At 40.6% G+C, this 22,827-nt stretch overlaps 1 protein-coding gene across 10 annotated transcripts in view; it reads right to left on the reverse strand.

Annotated features, from left to right (window-relative positions):
- Positions 1 to 22,827, reverse strand: part of Dennd1a (DENN domain containing 1A) — a 467,485-nt gene that overhangs the window by 202,129 nt on the left and 242,529 nt on the right. For all 10 annotated transcript variants that reach the window (XM_051185345.1, XM_051185350.1, XM_051185346.1 and 7 more), the window contains one exon: positions 16,566 to 16,676. In XM_051185345.1, the coding sequence (XP_051041302.1) occupies positions 16,566 to 16,676 (111 nt within the window). The remainder of the gene's footprint in view (positions 1 to 16,565; positions 16,677 to 22,827) is intronic.

The raw sequence follows: 22,827 nt of genomic DNA on the forward strand, positions 1-22,827 counted from the left end.
GAAAGTCTCCACTAACTGTCTTTTTGATCTGAGCAAACCACTACCTCTCCTGGGGCTTAACTTCCTCTACATGAAAAGTTAAGAGGCTGGCCTGCAAGATCCCTGTGCCCTTTGCAGCTTTGACTTTAGAGGAACTTCTATCCTTTGACATGAAGGATGCCCTTCTTCTGTCCCTCTTGACCTTGTGCAGCAGAAGTCAGCCAGGATCCATTTAGAGTCTGTTTGTCACCTTTGCTGCCACAAGGATCCCCTACCCACAAACTCTTTTATTTTTTTCTTTTCTATTTTTATTTTACATATCGATCCCAGTTCCCTCTCTGTCCCTCCCTCTCTCCCTCTCTCCTCCTCTCACATGCACCCCGATCACCCTGCCCTCTTATTCCCCCCCACATGTATGGCAATGCCATCCAGGAGGGGTCATCTAAATCTGTCAAGTCATTTGAAGTAGGAACTAGGACTTCTCTCCTGTCTCTAGGTTAAGGCAGTATCCCTCCATGGGGGATGTGCCCACAAGGTCCTTTTGTGCACCAGGAATACATCCTGGTTCCACTGTCTGAGGTCCCTTAGACTGCTCAGTCCTTCTAGCTGAGACCCATGTTCAGGGGGTCTGAGTCAGTCCCATGCTAGATTCCCAGCTATCAGTCTGGGGGCCGTTAGCTCCTCCTTGTTCAGGTAAGCTGTCTCTATGTGTTTCTGCAGTGTGGTCTTGTCCTCTCCATCTGCATCTGGATTCTAGTTAGACTCAGTGTTTATGTATGGGTGTTTGCTCCTGTTTCCAACAGGTATTAGATGAGGGCTCCATGATGGTGGATAAGTTATGATCTCACTATCAGGGAAGGGCATTTATGGTAGCCTTTCCACTGTTGCTCAAATTGTTAGTTGGAGTCAGTCTTGTTGGTCTCTGGATATTACTTTGGGTTCAGTTTTCTCTTCAATCCTATAATGGCTCCCTCTTTTATCTTCTCTCTCTCCCTCTCTCCCTCTCTCTCTCTCCCTCTCCCTCTCTCCTATTTCTATTCCTCCCCTGACTCAATCTTCCTAGTCCCATGTGCTTTCTTCCCCTTCTCTCCACTCACAGCCTCCCCCTATTCCCCATGTGCTCTGGAGAACTTGTCCCTTCCCCCTTCTGTGCAGGACCTTATATGAATCTCTTAGAATCCACTATGTATCCTAGTTCCTCTGGTGGTGTGAATTATAGGCTGGTGATCCTTTGTTCTAGGTCTAAAATCCATATATGAGCGAGTACATACCATGATCCTCTTTTTGTGACTGGGTTACTTCATTCAGGATGGTTTCTTCAAGTTCCATCCACTTGCCTGCGAATTTCAATATTCCACTGTCTTTTTCCACAGAGTAGTATACCACTGTGTAGATGTGCCACATCTTCTTTATCCATTCTTCAGTTGAAGACATCTAGGTTGCTTTTAGGCTCTTGCTATTACAAATAATGCTGCTATGACATAGTTGAGTACATGTCTTTGTTGCATGGATGTGGATCATTTGGGTATATGCCTAAGAGGGGGATTGCCGGGTCCTGTAGTAAACTGATTCCCATTTTCCTGAGGAACTGCCATACTGATTTCCAAAATGGCTGTACAAGTTTGCACTCCCACCAGCAGTGGAGGAGTGTTCTCCTTTCTCCACATCTCTCCAGCATAAGTTGTCATTGGTGTTTCTAATTTTAGCCATTCTGGCAGGAGTAAGATGGTATCTCAATGTTGTTTTGATTTGCTTTTCCCTGATAGCTAAAGATGTTGAGAGCACTTTTTTATGTGTCTTTCAGCCTTTTTGTTTTCCTCTATTGAGAATTCTTTCTTCAGTTCTGTACCCCATTTTTAATAGGGTTATTTAGTGTTTTGATGACTAGTTTCTTGAGTTCTTTGTATATTTTGGAGATCAGCCCTTTGTCAGATGTAGGCTTAAGTGCCCATATGAAGAAAACAGAGGATAGTCACATTAGAGAACAGCACCACTGAAAGCCTTAGAACAAAAAGAAGCAAACTCACTCTGGAGGAGTAGATGCCAGGAAATAATCAATTTGAGGGCTGAAATCAATAAAATAGAAACCAGGAAAACAATAATAATAATAAAAAACAATGCAACAACGAGTTGGTTTTTGAGGAAATCAACAAGATAGACAAACCTTTATCCAAACTAACGAAAAAGCAGAGAGAACATGCAAATTAACAAAATCAGAAACGAAAAGGGGGACATAACAATGGACACAGAAGAAATCCAGACAATTTTCAGGTCATATTTTGAAAACCAGTACTCCACAAAATTTGAAAATTCAAAGGAATTGGACAAATTTCTGGATAACTATCACTTATCAAAATTAAAGCAAGAACAGACAAACTTAAATAGACTTATAACCTGCAATGAAATAGAAGCAGTCATTGAAAGCCTTCCAACCAAAAAAAAAAGCCCAGGGCCAGATGGCTTCAGTGCAGAATTCTTCCAGAAATTAAAGGAAGAACTAATACCAATACTCCTCAAATTGTTCCATACAATAGAAACAGAAGGTTCATTACTAAACTCTATGAGGCCACAATCACCTTGGTACCCAAGCCACACAAAGACAGAACTAAGGAAGAAAACTACAGACCAATATCCCTCATGAACATTGATGCAAACATACTCAATAAAATACTGGTGAACCGAATCCAAGAATACATCAGAGAAATCATCCACCATGACCAAGTAAGCTTCATCCCTGGGTTGCAGGGATGGTTTAACATACGAAAATCAACGTGATCCACCATATAAACAAACTGAAAAAGAAAAACCACATGATCATCTCCCTTGATGCTGAAAAAGCCTTCGACAAAATTCAACCAATAAAGGTCTTGGAGAGATCAGGGATAACAGGAACATACCTAAACATAATAAGAGCAATATACAGTAAGCCAACAGCCAGCATCAAACAGCCAGAGAAACTTAAGGCGATTCCTCCAAAATCAGGAACAAGACAAGGCTGCCCTCTCTCTCCATATCTCTTCAATATTGTACTTGAATTTCTAGCTAAAGCAATAAGACAACAAAAGGAGATCAAGGAGATCCAAATTGGAAAGGAAGAAGTCAAACTTCTCTATTTGCAGATGATATGATAGTTTACATAAGTGACCCAAAAACTCTACCAGGGAAATCCTACAGCTGATAAGCACCTTCAGCCAACTAGCAGGATACAAGATAAACTCAAAAAAATCAGTAGCCCTACTTTATTCAGACCCTACCCACAAACTCTGAAACTAAGAAGTGCCACTTTTCCCTGCAGTGGAGCACAGCCTTCCTCCATGCGTACCCCATCTCCCCTCAACACGTGGGAAATCTCAGAGGACAATAATGGGAGGAGACCCAGAGCATGCTCCAGCTGCAGCTCCACAAGGACAGGGACCATATTCAAAGTGTTTATTTCTGAATTGCCTGACACTGGGCAGGTGCTGGATAAAGTGTTTGTGGAACATGAGAATGCCCTGACTTAATGTCAAGAAGAATGGTAGGCAAGGTCACCCGACATTCTGGCAAACTGCAGTCACTCAATAGATCACCACCGGAAACTGCACATTTTTGAGAAAGTATTGAGACTCCAGGATTTAAAGGCTGGCACAGAGGGATCGGATGGTTGCAGTCATTCTTCACATCCTTGAGCTGAGAATGTTAAACAATCAGACTGACACCTGCTTCACAGGGTTACAGGCATCCGGATTTCCCCTCTGTGCTTAAGCAAAAACAAACTGATGAAATAGAGTAAAGAAAGAACTGCCGATTTGTATTTAAAGTTCATGCATTTCAACAAGTATTCATCCTGTCTTAGGGGAATTTATTAGCATTCTCAGCTTGAGAACTAGGTTTTTTACTCATAATCTTTAGGGTTGTCAGGAATAAGTGCTGCTGTGATTCAAACAGTGCTGTGATTTTTTTTTTTTTTTGCTTTTAATTATAAATTGTTTCCAAGTGCTACAGCACTTGGAATCAGCAAAAAGTTTTCAGGTACTCTGTGAATGAACCTCATCATGTAAAGACAACCCCTTAAGTTATAAATGGTTTAACTATGTTCCAATTGTAGTGACTATATACAGGGGATGAGTCAAGAAGGCTTCCAATAGTTCAGACAGATGCCAGATGTGTGGAAAAGAGCAAAGAATATCTCAGAGGAGCAAGAGGAGGAATCTCTGTTCAAGTAGTTTTTTCTTTTTTGTAGTCAGTGGAACTCAACTTAGCTCTCCTCCTCTTCTTCCATTATCTTTAGGGGAGGAAAAGCAAAAACAAACAAATTCCAATGTGGTCAAATAGAATCACGCCTCTAAGAACTCCAGAGTTGAGAAGCAGCTTTCTCAGGCGTCTTACTTAATCCCTTCCCTTTCCATTTTCTTTTAAAGCTAACTCCTAGCTAGAGTAATTAGAGCAAGTTATTAATCAGGGTAAAATGCTTCCCTGCCAAGACATGACACTTCAAAACATCAAAGCAAATACAACTGACAGAGAAAAGTGTTAGTTACCTAAGCCGAGGCAGAAATTGCATACAGCAAGGTAAGCTATATCAGGAAGACACTACTGCAAGAAAGGAAAGCAGCTTTTCATCTTTAAGATGCAAAAGGAAAAGGCAAGGTTGCATGATTAACAACAAACTATGTAAAGACGGGTAGCAAATGTGTGGCTGAGCCTCAACTCTGTGACCATAACAGCTATTGCTGAACAAGGAGATGGCTGGCCTCAGGATCCCTTCTAAGATGCATCTGTCATCAGTGGATCAAAGCTGGTATTCAGGAAGAAATCAATTGGCCACCTCATTGAGTGCAAGTGAGTTTATATTCATTTTCAAATCATGATTTTTTTTTTTTTCAAAGAAACCTTAAATCCCAGCACTTGGAAGGCAGAGGCAGGCAGATCTCTGAGTTTGAGGCCAGCCTGGTCTATAGAGTGAATTCCAGGATAGCCAGGGTTATACAGAGAAACCCTGTCTCAAAACAACAACAACAACAACAACAACACACAACAAAACAAAAACAAAACAAAAAAACAAAAACCCAAGGGAAATGAAAATCAAAATGACTCTGAGATACTATCTTACACTAATCAGAATGGCTAAGATAAAAAACACCAATGACAGCTTATGCTGGAGAGGATGAGGAGTAAGGGAAACACACCTCCATTGCTGGTGGGAGTGCAAACTTGTACAGCCACTTTGGAAATCAGTATATGGTTTCTCAGAAAATTGGAAATCAATCTACCCCAAGACCCAGCAATACCAACCCTTGGGCATATACCCAAAGGATGCATTCTCATACCACAAGGACATTAGCTCAACTGTGTACATAGCAGCATTAATAGTAATAGCCAGAACCTGGAAACAATCTAGATGCCCTCAACCAAAGAATGGATAAAGAAAATGTGGTACATTTACACTATGGAGTACTATTCAGCGGTAAAAAAACAATGTCATCACGAAATTCGGAGGCAAATGGATGGAACTAGAAAGAAAAACAATCAAACAACAACAAAACAAAAACAAAAAACATCCTGAGTGAGGTAACTCAGACCCAGAAAGACAAACACTGTATGTACTCACTCATAAGTGGATAATAGACATAAAGCAAAGGATAATCAGCCTATAGTCCATGATCCCAGAGAAGCTAGCTAACAAGGAGAACCCTAAGAGAGACATACATTTATGCCTTTGGGCAACGAAATAGACAAGATCTCCTGAGAAAATCTGGAGTATAGTGGGGGTGGGGTGGAGAGAAGGGAATGCAAAGGGAAGAGGAGAAGGGAGGGGAGGAGAACATGAGGGAACAAGGTAGTCAAGATGGGGGAAGGACAGAGAAAGAGAGCAAGGAAAGAGGTATCTTGATTGAGGGGGTCATTTTGGGGTTAGTGAGAAATCTGGCACTAAGGAAATTTCCAGACATCACAAGGATGACCCCAGCTAAGACCCTAAGCAATAGTGGAGAGGGCACCTGAACTTCCTTTAGAATGATGGCTACCTGAATTATCATCATAGAACCTTCATTCAACAAATGATGGAGGCAGATGTGGAGATCCACAGCCAAGCACTGGCCTGAGCTCCCAGAGTCCAGTCAAAAAGAAAAAGGAATGATAATATGAGCAAAGGGGTCAAGCCTAGTTTGGGGATATCCACAGGGGCAGCTAATTTGAGCTAGTGGGAGATTACTGACTCTAGAATGACAGCAGGGGAACCTTCATGGGACTGAACTGAGCCCTCTGAATGTGGGTGGCAGTTGTGTGGCTTGGGCAGTCTATGAGGTCACTGGCAGTGGGACCATAATTTATCCCTAGTGCTTGAACTGGCTTTTTGGATCCCATTATCTTTAGAGGAATATTTTGCTCAGCCTAGATATAGGGGGGAGGGCCTTGGTCCTGCCTCAAAGAGATGTGCCAGACTTTGTTGACTCCCTATGGCCTAACCCTCTCTGAGGAATGGATGAGAGGTGGGATGGGAGGGGAGGTGGGGAGCGTGGGAAGAGGGGAGGGAGTGGGAACTGGGATTGCTATGTAAAATGAGAAAAGATTCTTTTTAAAATTAAAAAAAAAAATCATGTCAAGAAGCCAAAAAACTTAACATGACTAAATTGGGAGTCATGAGCAGTATCAGTGGGGAAAGGAGGTGTACCTGGGGTAGTAAGCTCCTAACTATGCAATGGAGCAAATCTCAAATTCAACCTTAGGAAGTGAGAGCAAACTTGGAAATACTAAAGCCAAAAAACATTATCATGACCATCTTCACACAGGACTGTGTTTCACATGTGTTTAACTCACTCACCTTCTACAAGAGGCCTATAAGGTAGTGGTGCTAATGTTTCCATTTTGCAGGTAAGGAAACTTGCCTATGGTTACAGACCTGAGGATTTAGCTAAGATATGAGATTGCCTCTCTGCTCTGATCTTCATTCATCGGACAATTACTGAGCATCCGCTATGTGTACATGCCATGCCCTCAAGCACGATAAAATAGATAAGATCAAAATGCAAACAACTTCAACACAAAAGAATTATGAAAGAGGTGCTATAATAGAGGTTCAAGTATGTCAGCATATATAGAAGGAATCCCTGATTTTGCCTGGGGCGAGCATCGAGCAGTGGAGACTGGCACATCAGAGCTTTCAGAGCCATGTGCTTATGTACCTTCCTGTGGGAGGCCAGGTGGAACACTGAGCCATTTGAATACAGCAGCTCCTTGGGCCACGCAAGCTCTATTGAATGACCCCTCACCCAGTGACTAAGTGACTAGTGAGGATTGAGTAGAGACACAATTATTCTTTGTGGCTTGAGGAATTCACCATCACCAACATCAGTCATACACAGTCTGCAAAACTCTCCATGATCTTTACCACTTTTTTTGCTTCTCCAAGTCAGATTGGGGGTCAATTATCTACAAAGATGAAATTCAGTGTCAGTAGTATTCATGGAAGGAGTAGTGTATGGCCAGTACTGGGTTATGGTTTTACTCATCTATGATCATGAACCCTTTACCAGTATCACTTTTAGAGGAAATAAAAGAGAGATGCCATTTGGCTAGAAAGTGGCTCACAGTGATTAAATGTATGGCAAAGTGGGATAATCAGAACAAAACTACCCTTACTCCAAGTCTGAATCTCCTCCAACCCTGCTGTCCTTTTTCTGAGGAAGATTCTATTAACAGGACTGTCTGAGCATCTAGCTAGGAGATTCAACATTGTCATCAAACTAGCAAAACAGCAAACCTGTGAATTTCTCTTGTGTTTGTAGAAATCCATGAATGCATTGCCTAATCTCACAACACACCAAAGTGACCATATTTGTCACCTTCAAAACTATCAAAGGGAATTATAAATCCTTGTCCCACTAACATAGTACTTAGTGCTTCACTGTTGCTTCCTTAGTGAATGCCTTTGAGATGTCTGCCAAAGTAGGCTCCATTTAAGAGATTTCTCAAACATATTGAGAGGTAAGTAAAGTTAACATTGCCCATTTGTGTTTCTTGGGTGGAGGTATGATTTATGAGTCACAAGAAATAATCTCTCCCAGCCCTAAAGAATACTCAGGGCTGGGAGACAGCTCATTGGGTAAATCTTGAGTATTTGAATTTAGATCACCAGGACACATAAAAAAGCTGGTGGGTGACAGTACATGTTTATAACCCTAGAGCTGGGAGCTGGAGACAGGAAGATCCTGGGGATTCACTGGTCAGTCAACCTAGTACAAACAACTAGCTTCAGGTTCAGGGATAAACTGTTTCTAAATAAAGGAAAGATAATAACATAGAGAAGTAACTGAGGAAAGGCATCCCAACATCAGCCTCTGGTCTCTACATTAGACTGTTCAGGTGTGGTCACCTGCATATACACGCACACTCATGAACACAGCACATACTTCCCACAAGAAGATACAAATTTATTTTGCAAATTGCCCCTATTGCTCAAATAATAAAAATTTTAGGGCCATGTTTAATGAAATAGCTAAAAAGAAACATCATGCTTCCATGAACCCTAAGTTTCATAGTGGACTGCTCTGGCCTCCACAATGCTATGAGAAACTGGATAGATTATGCTTAGTGATCCCCTTCTCTAGATTGTCTAAGGTCACAAACAAAGCTCTTTCAAAGAGAAGATCTAAAAACTTCTAAGTGTTAGTCTGTGCTCAAGTATGACTGTCTTCTGGACAAACACACAGTCTCTGCTATGTAGTTCTAAGAGGAGACGAGCCAGTGGTACACAAACAACAATGCCAACAAATTCCTATTGTTTCTTCAGAAGGAGAACAGTATGTTCCACGATCCCAAATCTGGCTGCATATCAATCAATGGGGAAACCTGAAGAAAGAAAGAAAGGAAGAAAAGGAAGGAAGGAAGGAAGGAAGGAAGGAAGGAAGGAAGGAAGGAAGGAAGGAAGAAAAGAAGACAGACCGACCCTGGATTCTGCACTAGACTTTTTAAAACAAAGTATTTGGAGATGCTGTCTGTGAACCTGCATTTCTAGCATGTTTTCTTGGTGTTTCCAACATTTGGGAATTTCCAACAATCTGAATCCTTTCTGTGGTCCAAAGCAGGTGTTCAGTGTTTGTTCAAACTACAGAGGAAGCAGTAGTGGAGGATGAAAATCAGTGTGGAGACAGGCTGGCTGAGGTTTTATCAAAGGACCACAGATTCTACTGCTAATGCACTGTATAGTATTACAGTCTCCTCAACATTGACAGGTTCTTTTTGTTCCAGTTACAATTCAACATGAATAGAAGAAAACCAACTTACACATAATTAAACGAGAACAGTTCAAAAAGCAGTTAATCATATTTATGTGAAAACCCACATAAAACATAGCAATCTTTTCTCCTACTTCCTATCAGGGAAGGTTTCTTTCATTTATTTTAACAGTTTTTCATATTTTCTGAGCCATAATAAAATTTTATGTAATAGAGATTACAGAGGCTATGCCACTTGTGAGTTTGGCTGCTGAGTCGGTATTTCATGCCACTTCCTTACATTTTGCTAAGGATTTCCCTCTTCACCAAAAGGATTAGCTTGCTTCTCTCTCTTTGAATACTCTTCTTAGGTTGTCAAGAGTGACTAGGTTAATCTCAACCCCTTCCCCTTCTCACAACATATAAAAGATGAATACACAAAATGTTCAATTTATTTTATTTTTAAAGTAGAACACTAAATTTAGTCTTAGATTTCACTGTTTGGGAAGTTTCCAGTTACAAGGTCTTGGCTTCCCTTGAGCACAGTTTGAAACAAAATAATACTGTTTGTTCCTAAGGTTGGAACATGCAGAGTGGAGAGTGCAGGCAAAGAGGGCCTGGCTCCAGTCCACTATTTCAAACCTCCTTAAACTGCTACTTTTTCTTTGCTTCAAGGGCTACAGATAAGCAAACAGGATAAGTTTGCTCTAGTGTAGAACCAGGAAAGCTCTGCATATGTTGGTAAGACATCCGGCCACTGCCTGGGCTGACATGGCCATAGTAAGGTGGAGTTCCTCCAAAAAGAAGTGAAATTAACACAAATCTGAAAATCTGTCTCAAATACAAACTGTCCTTTCTCAAGTCACCAGAGCAGATGGTGTGCTCAGACAATGGGCTGCTGTCTGTGAGAGAGTGTGATGGGACAGGCAAGGTTAGGAAAGTATCCAAGACTTCTCCTGAACAGTGAAACATCTATAAAGGCCAGGATGGGGATACTGGCGAGAAGACACAATTATCACCTACCAATTGTCCAGGGCATGAGCACACAAGCTCTACCCGAGTCCTACATTTTCCAGGGAAAATGTGTGCTTGTTTAGCGGGGAAGAAACTGAGAACTGGTTTTATGTTAGTTTTTTTTTTGTTTGTTTGTTTTTCTAAACAAGGTGCCATAAGAAAAGTATTAATTGTTCTCATAGTTCTGGGAATGATACAATTACATGTGGAAACTCAATTACATATGGCTTTGCCCCTAATAGTGCTTCCTTCTTAAGCATTTATTTAACCCATCATCTAGATATGCTAAATAAATTCCTTAGTAAACATACCTTGTCATTAGGTAACTGGACAGTCTGGGGTTTTTGGAACTTCTAGTACCTCGATTTTAGGAAGGGGGAGGGCAGGACTGAGAGATAAGAAGGGTAGAAAGAAATGTAATCTATGACCTCTGAAGTCACTGTGTTGGGTTAGGGTCCTACAGGGCTTTGCTATGTTAGTTAGGGACTGGGCAGACGTGGAGTCTAACAATGCACTGACAGGGGCTGTGGCTGAGAAAGTGAAGTGTGTACCGCTGGTGCCCAGATTGGTGCTGGGCACATGGGGCTGTGAGATCTTAAGTGAAGAGCTTAGCTATGTGCATATAGAGGCAACACCAGGCACTCAGATCCATGGTCAGTGGAATCATACCAAGAATGTTTCTGGGTGTACAAGTGTCATGAGGAACTAATGACAAGAGGAAAGTTACCAAGGAGGCAGTGTAAGGTAACCAGACGGGCCTGGAACCAGAAGTGGGTTTAATATCATCTCTTCAGCTCATCTTAGACAGGACATTTCAACTTTTTGGTTGCCAATATTTTCATCTGCAAAAGGATATTAAGACCTGGGGTTGTTACAAGAACTAATGCGAATATGATAATCATGGATACCATAGACATACACACACGCAAATATGACTATAGATTTGTGAGCATGCAGAGACTGTTTATACAGTGACTTACGCAGTACATAGCTCAGAAGGGTTAACTTAGAATCTTAAGGAAATGTTAGAAAGCCCAGGGCCTGCCCTATGAAGTACCAAGTGTGGGTCTACAGGAAGATAACCTAGACATTGATTCTGTAGATCTGTCTATATCCTTCTCTGGTAGCCCTGGAGCTATACAGCAAACTTTGATTCCTGTGTAGTCTGGCCTTAATCTTCAGCCAAATCAGCACCACCAGCTCAACCTTATCCACCAGCTCTTATCATTTTGGCTTTTTTGTAATCAGAGTTCTCTAATTTTCTTAGCGGAGTAGATACTCTTAACAACTTTTCCCTGATTCTAGTGGTTGTTCCTACATAGGGATGTAATATGAAAGAGTCTCAATTGATATAGCCTGGTGGCAAAGTAAGATTGAAGGGGGCTGAGATTCCCTTGTGTGTATAGTCTTTGGCTGTTTCCTTTTTAGGAGACTCCTTTTACATACAGCGTCATGATCTAGTTTGTGGCTTTCTCTCTATCTTGGACTACAGACTTCAGGAAAGTTTTTTCACCTTCCCAAAAGAACAGGCTGCTCTGCAAAATGGGAATAATTCTAAATACTTGGAGTGATGTTTTTCACCTTCCCAAATGAAAAGGCTGCTCTGTAAAATGGGAATAATTCTAAATACTTGGAGTGATGACAGTATTATAAGGTATCATTTCTAGGATGTTCCTATATTTGGTATACTAGCTATCTTGTAGTAATTCCAAAAAGCAATGAGTTAAACTTAGAAGTGAAAATATGGAAGAAAAATGGGATCTTTGTGTTCCAAGAAATCAGAGAACAAGATTTAGCTAAGCTTTCCCTATTTATCATTTATAAAGGAAAACAATCAATAAACATTAACTGAGCAAAGAGAACAAAAACTTACATTTATCTTATAAAGTACATCACAATGTTATTGACTGGGACATCCTAGGATAAATATTATCTGAACTAAGTAGTGTTAATTTTGTCTCCAACACAGTCTTTGTTTTACAGATGTACTCTGGAATACTAGGTAGCCTTTATCGTTCAGATCCTCAATAGCTCCGAGGAGCATTAAGCTATATTTTATTAGGCAAAGTGGAGAACATGTGGTTTGTTGGGGTATTATAGACACTTCAGGTTCTTCCAAGAGGGTCCTCAGAACATCACAGGCTGAAATAGCTTTCACATGTGTCTGATCTTTGAGTTAAGTAAAAGCTATGCTGGAGAAGGTCAGAAGCAACAATGAGAAGACCTTCAACTCCTGAATGTGGAAAGACAAAGGCTTGAACCCAACTCCTGTATGCTCAGTTCCTTTGACCCCATAGACATGTCATATAACAGATGAGGATGCTGGATGCTACCAAGTGCCTTTTGGCTGGGAGCAGAACCACATCTCCTAGAAAGAGGAGAGTCTTATCATCAATTGCAGAACTCAGACTTCAGCTGCAATCAAGTATCTGCAAATAATCCTGCCCCTAAAGTCAAAATAACACATTTTTTGAAACTTTAGCAAGAGTCTGCTCTGTGTTCTAACCCTTAATCTTCTTGTTTCTAAATAATCAGTTCTTGATTTTTATTTGAAACATTAAAATCTGACCTCTCATTAAAGCATTTAGTGATTTATTAAGAACATGTACACATGTACACATACTACATGCCAGACCATGTTCTGAGAGTTTTGCAAGTATTAACTCATTTTAATTTTAGTAACATGAGGTCACTGGTGGCTCAAACAAAAGCTGTCTCAGTAAAATAGCAAAGAGAGAATGAAAACAAAGGGACTAGACAGGCAATATGATGGGGGATGTCCTTCTGTATGCTGTGAACATATGCTTCTCTTACTGGTTGATGAATGAAGCTGTAGCATGTAGCCAAGCAGGAAGTATAGGTGGGGTTATCAGACTAGGAGAATTCTGGGAAGGGGAATATAAGAGACACCATGTAGCTGTGGAGGAAGAAAGAGGTCCTGGCATCACCAGTAAGCCAAGACCCAGGTGGAGATACACAAGTTAATAGAAATGGGATAATAATTAAAAGAGAGCTAGCCCATAAGAAGCCTGACCCACAGGCCAAACAGTTTATAATTAATACAAGCCTCTGTGTGTTTATTTGGGACAAAATGGCTGCAGGACCTGGTGGAACAGAAATTTTTGTCAACATAAATAGTTAAATTTTGTCCTAAAGGGGAGAATAGACAAGGGATAAAGAGAAGAATATAAATGGTATAAAGTAAATAAAAGAAAGTTGGTTGTCTTTTTAAAAAGCAAAATGTGTGTGTGTGTGCATGTGTGCATGCGTGCGTGTGGGCGCGCGCACGTGCATGTGGAGGTTGGAGGACAACTTGCAGCAGTAGGTTCTTTCCTTCCACCACCACCACCACCACGTGTGTCTCAGAGACTGAACTCAGGTCATCAGACTTGGCAGCAAGTGCTTTACCCGCTGAGACCTCTCTCTCCCTGGCCCATGCTTTGTCTTCAGGGTTTGGCAGTCACTCTATCATTCTGGTATTAAAGTGCTAGCAGAAGAGGAGAAACAAAAGCCTAAATCTGTTGTTTCTCTGTGGAGCACTTCCTTGAGGTGGCATGGAGATAGCACAACATGGCACTAAGAAGCCCTTTCTCAACAAGGTATTTCTCAAATTAAAATATAATCATGATCCCTTCCCCCATTCCTCTCTATTCTCTCTTCTGCTCTTCTTACTCCTGGGGACTTCTCAGTAGCTACTGGGCCATATATGTAGTGTGAGGTCTGACTTAGAGTCTCCCTTACATTCAAATGCAAGCTTCAGGAAACCAGGATTTTTATTTGATCATAACTACTGAAATATATTGTGAGACAAAGTCATCTGGACATGCAGAGTGATGAACAATTGTCTACAAAGGAGGCCACTGCAGACCTCTGGTGCTGGCAGGTGTGGTGAGGCAGCTGGACTCTGTTCTGGCCTTCCATTAGATGGACATAGAATTCTGGGTCTGAAGTCCCAAACACTGCTTTACTATCTTCTCATTTCCAAAGCTGTAAAATCTTAAGCACAGCTGATTCTTAACCTTTATACAGGAGCCACACTGTCTCTATTTCTTGGGGTTGGGGCTTTTTTGTTTTTTGACAAAAACTTTCTGAAATACAACTACATATAAAAATAAGGACACCATACAAACGAATTTTAAAGAAAACAACTTAAGATACCAAAACCTGCCACCTCATTCTCAGTAACAAAACCCAGTGTGGCCTGCAATCCCTTTTATACCCAAAGTATTGATGGAAGTCAATCTCAGCTATTAGTTAGTTTATTTATGGTAATGAGAAAGTCAGCTGCAATGATGGCCACATGGCCTCCAACATGGTATCTAGTACTTAATACTCTGTAGAAGGGACTGCTGGGCCCTAATTCAGTTGAGATCTGAAGATGGGATGGGGCACATCTCATTTATGGAGGGCTTCCTCAGCATGCTGGGTTCCTCCACTCTTAAACATTAATTCATTTGGAATTTAGTCTTACATGAAACAGGCACTGTCTTCCCTTCCCCAGGTGGATGTGAATACTGAAAAGGCTGTTTAATTTTGACAGATAGTTCAGTGCCTCCTTATGCAGCTGGTGTTTACATGTGGGCTCTATTCTGTGCCATTAGCATACCTACATTCTCACAATGCAGCCACTACCACAGCAGATCAGTGGATACAGCTTTATAGACAGTTTTACTAAAGCAAGCTATCACAACCCATTCATTTTCTTTAAGTATGTTTTTGGTTCTTTGTTTTGGATTGTCATTTTAGAATCAGCCTGTGATTTGAAATCAGCCTGGGTTTGAAAAAAAAAAAGTAGACAGAGCTTGAGATACCCAAAGATACTCTCTGGACTCTAAACACAGGTGTATTTGAACACACATACAGACACAAGCTTCCATAAACGTGATAAAGAAGCTTCACTAAATTACTACCAGTAACTAGATAAAATCACATCAGTATCTACTATGAAGCAATTTCAACTTTTGGCAATGCTTATTTGAGAACTTTTAAAATAAGATTAATTAACCATACTTACCAAGTGAAAAAATTAAAATATAAATAAGAAAAAAATTATGGTAAGCATACAGCAAAAGTTATTATTAATACAATACACTCTAACTTGAGAGAAAAACTTCAGGCTAGGCATAGTGTCCCACACTTGAATCTTAGGCTGAAATGGGAGGATTACTAGCCAATGAATTTGAGGTCACTCTGGGCTATATGGTAAGTTCAAGGAAAGTTTGTATTATAAAGCAACAACCTTATCTCAAACAGACAAAAACAGGGGTTGAGAAGTGACTCAGTGGGTAAAGCACCTGCATTTAAGTGAGGATTGGAGTTCACATCTCCTGGTATCATATAAAAAAGCTGGGTGGAGTAGTGATTTTCTGGTCATATCAGTAGGCAGGAAGATGAGACAGAGAATCCCTGGCTGAACAAGATGGCTGAAATACAGAGTATCAGGTTCAACAAGAGACTTTGCCTCAACACATGAGGTAGAAAAAGCCGTGTAGCATCAACCTTGGGCCTCTATATGCATGTGCACAATATATTCATGGGCATCCAAATATACACATTCACTTCCAAACATGCAAACACAACTTTAAAAAATCCCACAAAACAGAACAAATCATCAAAAACCCTCCAAGGTAAATGGGAAAAGCTATTTACAAAATACACGCAGGGAATAAATTCATGGAAAGCAGCTACCTCTAACCAAAGATAACAAAACTAAAACCATATCATTTATACCTATTTTTATTACAAGATTAAAGTGTAGCACAGTACACAAGATGATACATACAAAGCCACAGACAATTCTAGCAAAGGCTGTAGTGAAAGTGGTTTACTTATGTAAGATGACAACATTCACTGTACACAGGCCCAGCCTTCTGTGGAAACAATCTGGCAGCCTTTGACCAGAGGTCCCACTGCTTAGCATATTTATTATTTACAAAGCCCCCATAATCATGTGAGCTGATTCAATCAAAAGGAGCTCAAAAATGTTTGCTGCAGTATCATCTACTAGAGGATTTATTTATGAACAATTTAAATGACCACCAAGAGAAGAAAACTTTAGTAAACCATGAATACATCACTACAATGGAATATAGTGCCAACATTTTAAAGAAATGACAAAAATAAGCATATGTGGAGATAGGCACAATGTTCATAATGCACAATCAAGAGGAAAACTATTTATAATTGATCATGAGACTGCAAGAATAAGTGAAATGGGCTTTGACACTGTAAAGGGCCATGAATAATTAATGATGGCGATGTATTACCATATGAGGGGAATGTGGATGATTCGTTTTCCTAAAATTTCCTTTAATCTTGCCGATACATCTTTCAATTAAAATTAGATGACTGCAAAGCCATCTTGGATGGTCTACTCACAGTGCTGAGCTTGCTGCAGATGATGAGGATCCGGCGCTCGTACAGCATGCTGGCGTACAGATGCAACATATTGTTCACATCCACAGCCACAAAATATTCTGTCAGATTTCTCTAGGAGAAAGAATAAAGCAAAGCTTGTGACTTATTTTGTTTGTTCTTATTACAAATAGTATATCATAAAAGCAGGAGAAGTGCAAATAATCAGAAGGCATGAGCTCTTCTTCCCTTGTCCCACTCTTTCTACCTGGGAGCCCAAGCTCCAGTCATACATGAAGTCATGAAATGCAAAGTTCAAAGAGACCTTGGAGATGAGCACCCTGAGCAACTGTGTGGTGATTATGGGCTACAACTCGAGGTCATATATAGATAGCACTGTGTTTATTTTTCATGTTGCTCCAAAGGATGAGAAGCACAGGACCTCTGTAATCTCAAAAACGAGGAGACTCAGTCTGAGGGAGATTCTTCAAGATAAAATGGTCTAATAAGCAATGAAGATAGGACTTTCCTCTGATCTTTGGACCCCTACCCCCTAGAACTTTTCTGAGATACTGTGCCATACATCCTAGCAAAACAAAGTGTCCAAGCTTCTGGCACAGGCCCTGCTTCTGCCCAGTAGATCCTAGTACAGAAGTATGGCATTACCTGCCTCGTCCTTTCTATTGGTATCCATAGCATACACTCTCCAAAATGGCTCTGCTAGAATTAAGCAATTTCAAAGCCTTACAACTCCCAAGCATTTCACTCAAAAGGGGGGAAAATGTAGATAAACAGCAGCACATTGTGATAATTGCTGTGTTTTAACCAGCTTTTGTTTTTCCCCCTGTAACTTGGGTTTCATTCTTTTAACTAGCATTATGATTTAGGGCTCTTCAGATTTCAGCAGGGAAATGGAGGGCATTTCATTTCTACAATGCTTTCTTCATCCATCTGACATTAATAATATATGAATATGCTAATTTATTTAATGTTACAGGTTTTCAATGCTATTCAATGTAACTCTAAAGAAATGAAAGCAAGGAAGGAATGTTGTTGCCATGAGTGGCAGTTTATTATATTTAAAGATCTACAACCCATAATTTAAGTAAGCCAGTAGATTTTATATGAAAAATAGCATAAAGTCCTTTTTAACAATATTATGGCTGAAGATAAATAAGAATGGGCAATTACCCATGATTTATTACTGCTTGACCAGAGTATTAGGCTAACCATCAAAGTTCACAAATAAAGAGCAAGTGAATTGATAGCTCTATACACCAACTACTCTCCTACACTGTGCCTCCTAGGTACTGCTCACTCATTTTCTACTATAAGCAAGGTCACCTTGCTTAACCTTAAATCTAGATATCACTTTGTCTACTTAAAGATGTAAAAGGAGGCACAGAAAAGTGATATGACAAAGGTCACATGGTAAACGGACAACTGAAGATTCAGTCTACAGTTTAAAAATATAAAACTTTAAAGTGTAAGGTAAAATACCATATTCAACAAATATTGAATATAGGGGAAACAAGAGGAAATATATGTGCAAAGGGGGGGCCTCCCCCTTCCTGGAAATTGTTGCCATTTTTATAGAGGAATCCTTATATGCCAGGTCAAGTATGCTATATTTGTGTTTTTTCTATTCCTCCTAATAACCTTTAGGTAGACACTGCCATGTCTACATGGAGAAACTAAAGATCAGAAAGCCTCAGCTGATTCTAAAGATCACCCATTTAGGAAGGGCAGAGCCAAGAGCAGGTCTCTTGAATCTGAAGCTTGTCTGGTAACTGCTATACCAGTTTGCATCCTAACAAACTCCATGAAAAAATTAAAAAGAGCACTAAAGGTGGCTAGAACTGGGTAAGAAGCATTTCTGTGCCAGTGGACTGAGTAACGCTGAGCTAATGTCAGGGTGGGGTTTGTTCCTGAGACTGTGACACGGCAGAGCAGTTCTTACAAACAAATACGAGGCCCTCAGCTGAGCATTTCAGAGAGCTTAGCTGCTGATGAATTATATGAATTTTTCTTTTAGAAGAGGATGGAAGTAACAAGAAAATAGAAAATGAGGAGCTTAAAGAAGGCCAGAGAGCCCATTAGCACTTTTGACAGATCCAAAGATAACTCTGAAGCCACCAAAACGTGGCCTCAAGAGTCTGCCAAGAAGCTTCACGCTGAGGAGAAATATGTTACACAGCTTGCCGTCCAAATAGGGAGACACAGCGTCAGAGACAAATCCTGTGCCTTATTTTGGTGGGAGAAAAAAAAAAAAAAAAAAAACACAAGGGTACTTTTGTGGATGGGGAAGGGTGTGTTTCTGAAATAATACCGTTTGACTGAGGCAGGCACCCATTCCCAGTCAAGATCCGAGTGATTCTACTTTAACATACTCTACACAGGTATGTTAAAAATATGTAACATTTAGCCAAATTCTTTCTAAACTGTCATGTACTTTTTTTGGTATTTCTCATCCCATCTGTGCTGATCACCAAGATATTTGTGTCTAAACAGAAGCTGTCTTTCTTATCTGCTTCCTCCCTTGCCTCTTTCCTTCTGGGATGCCACCCGCCAGAGTGATAGCAAGTGCCAAGGGACTCAACCCAGGAACTTCTTGGATGGGGGAGCACCTGTGGGGCAGAGGGGGGCCCTGGTTGACTCTTAGTTCCTGCCAAGTTTGGGCTCAGAGAAAACCCTTTGGAGACAGGGATCTCCCTCTTGCTATTAAATACCCAATAGCTTGAGCTCCATAGTAAACCTCAACTTCTCAGACTTGCCCTGCCATTTCCCACTCCCAGGTCTTTACTTCTTCCTAGAATACTCTTCTCTGCTCTAAACATATTCATTTATTTGACAAGACCCAGCCCTGTGTCACCTCCTTCTGGAAGGATTCCTGGACTCCACTACCAAACATTCCTTTGTGTTTCCATGGCAATTTGTCCCTATCTAACTCAGATTTAAGTATGTTTTTCTATGGGGCTGAGTATCTTTTAGGAAATTACCAACCCCAACATCCATCAGTTAGTTGAAAGAATAAATCCATATGTGGAACAAATGTCTGAAGACTACCTGCCCCTTGGCTCTGATGTGAGCAGGGCACAGGAGAGTGGTCTAGTGGACAGTGTAGTTTATACAGAAGAAAAAAAAATCACCTGATAGGAAATCAGGCTGTGAGTCAAATGAGGTGACCAGCTACTTAGTGCTGCTGGTGAAGTGCCCACGGGGGGGGGGGGGGGGGGTAGGACAGGATAAGATTTGTGTTTCAACAAGATCTCCGTGAGACTGGAGAGATGGCTCAGCAGTTAAGAGCTCTGGATGCTCTTCCAGAAGATCAGGGTTCAATTCCCAGCATCCACATGACAGCTCACAACTGTCTGTAATTTCAGTTCCAGAGGATCTGACACCTTCACACAGACATAATATGCAGGCAAAAAATACCAATGCACATGAAATAAAAATAAAAATATATGTAAACATGTACACACACACACACACACATAGTGCACACAGATAAGCATGCAGGTAAAACAGCTACACATAAAAAATTTAAAAAGATCTCCCCAAAACCTATGGAGGATGGAACAAAAAAGGCAAATGGGAGGCCCTATTAACCACTTAACTGCCAGTTAAGTTACTGCCATGGGGCAGGGACAGGGGAAGAATCCAGATGTGTAAACAATTTAGAAGAAAGCTTTAAGCATACATGTGAAAAACACTCTTAACCACAGGACTTGACAAAAGATTAGATTTGGAGAAGGGAGAAGAAAGGCTCTCTGGGCCTATGGCCTCTGATCCCAAGTTTCTGTGTACCACATCTTCTGTTTGTCTATTTTAGAGTGTCAACCCCCCTAAACAACCACCATGACTGTAGAAAATGGCATTTCTGCTGCCTGTTCCTCAACCTGGGATCTTGGACCACAGCAACCCCATCACAGTTAAGCCCTTCATCCTCTGTTAGTTACTGATAGGTAATTCACATGCCAGGAAAGGAGAACCATACTTTGGAGGACTGTTTCTTGGCTCTGTGTTCTGGTCTTAGTTTATGTAGTGCCAGTGTGTTTCTTGGTTTAAGGACACTCCTTTCCTTGCTTTCCATCTCATTCAACCCTTGTAGAGCTAAACAGCAGAGATATGAAGGTGTCCATTTCCCAGTCTGGCCAGACTCATATCTAAAGAGGACTCCAGGCAGTGCAGCATGGAAGGTGAATTTTCAGAGGAGGTATGTCCTGCAGCAAGTACTTGAACTCTTAGCTTCCATTTGCCAATCTGTACAAAAAGATGCTGGTTAAAGCCTCAACCCAGACAAAGAGGGGAGCAACACAGGGCAAAACCCATGCTCCTGAACAACACCTCCTAATAGCTATTCCTTCCTTATTCCCTGTTGGCTCCAGCACCAGCCTAGGTGGTTGGGGATTTCACACTGACTATGATCCATGCCTGAGGTTATGAAGCAGGTGGAGGTCAGGGGTAGGATTGGAATGGATTGGGCCCAGGAGGGGATATCGTATGGCTTAAAGAGAAAGCGTCTTAGGTTCAATTCCATAGGGAAATGAGATAATCCTCAAACCAAAGAACTGCCTCTAAGCTGGGTACTCCTTGGAGCCTTCAAAGCAGATGCTAGTCTGCTCCAGTCTGTCATTTGATTAGTCTTTGAAACTCTCCAGCAGGGTACAGGAATAACAGTGCTAGAGGCAGCTTCCTAGGCCAGAGGCTTGGTTCTGTCAATGGGTTTCAGGTCTTAAATTAATTCTTACTCAAATGTGTTACAATATGATTTTTTTTTCTTTAAAGAGAGACAGGGTCTTGCTATATTTCCCAAACTGGTCCAGAGATCTTGAGCTTCAGGCATCCACTTGACTGAGAGCTCTGAGTAGCTAAGAGTACAGGAATGCCGCTGCACCACCATGCCTAACTTTTTTTAATAAAATAAAACAAAACTTTAAATCCTTAAGCAATTAAAAAAAAAAAAAAGGATTTAAGTTACCTCGTGGCACCAGATTCTTAAAAGAGAATTACAAGTTTTGGATTCTAAAATAATCTTCCCAAGGGGGGGGGGAAATCACAAACTCATTTGGGCAAATGAGAGAAGTGTATTACAGGAAAGAAAACAGAGTCATTGAGGTCAGCTCTATCCCTGTGTGTGAAGGGAAAGACCATTAGAATAAACAATTATCTGACAACTCCTAGGAACAGGCTCAGTACTGGATAATAGGCCCTCTTTTACCATCTCAACTTTGTTTATTTTTGAAAGTCACGATAACTTCATAAATCTTTTCTATACCATGGTGCATCTTTTGACAAAGCGGAGTCTGGGCAATGTCGCATATAACCATTCGGCTAAACACTTTTCTTGCATCATTAACCACTTGGTATGACACTGACCAGATAATTAAGACAGGTTTGTTTAATATTTCAAATTAAGGCCTATATTATTATCCATTAATCAAAAGTAAACTTCAAACTGGGTGCAAAACAATCTCTTATACAGCCAACTTGCAATGTAATCATTATTATATATCTGCCCATGATCTGTGACTTTTTCTTAAAAGCAGGTCACCTGTTTAAAATTTATAATGATTTATGTTCATTTAATTACTGACTGCATAAAATTTACTCCTATATGTGTTATCAAAATAGATACAATGAGCAATTACATAGTATTTTTTGTATGTGTGTGAAAATAAAATATTTTTACAAAGAAACTGGAGAAATAATGAGAATTAACTTCAACAAGGAGCTGAAAGTGGAAAGAATTAATTTTTCACCTTTGCTTTTCCTTAACAATTTGTAGACAAATTGGTACAAAAGCCAGCTGTAAGGAGCTATTCTTTTCCCTTTCTCAGGGCCAGGTGCTTTGTTAGTTCATTTATTTAACCAGCCAGCTAGCCAGTCAGTCATTGATAGCATATAGTTTTATGTCAAGCAACTACAAGCTCCAGGTATTAACCCTCTATCCTTAAAGGAGAAGTGGCATTAAGCAGGTACCTATGCCATTAATCATATTGCTTACACTAATGATCTTGTAGGGTAGAGAGTACAGGTGGCCCTGTGATTGGGACCCAGAAGCAACTCTGCACTGGAATTGGACTCACTCAGGTATGAATTCCAGTTTTAGCTGGGTAAGTAAAGTTACAGCTGTGGGTCTTGCTTCTTTTTCAGCGGGGCTAACAACCACAACACTGGCTAGTGTAAGAGTTTAGGATGTAACAAATGGTGCCTGGTCTGAGCCATACTCAGCATTAAACAAGTATTAGCTTAGCTTTCCCTTCTTTACTACACTTTGTGATGT

This window comes from Phodopus roborovskii, unplaced genomic scaffold, assembly GCF_943737965.1.
Source record: "Phodopus roborovskii unplaced genomic scaffold, PHOROB, whole genome shotgun sequence".
NCBI classification, from domain to species: domain Eukaryota; kingdom Metazoa; phylum Chordata; class Mammalia; order Rodentia; family Cricetidae; genus Phodopus; species Phodopus roborovskii.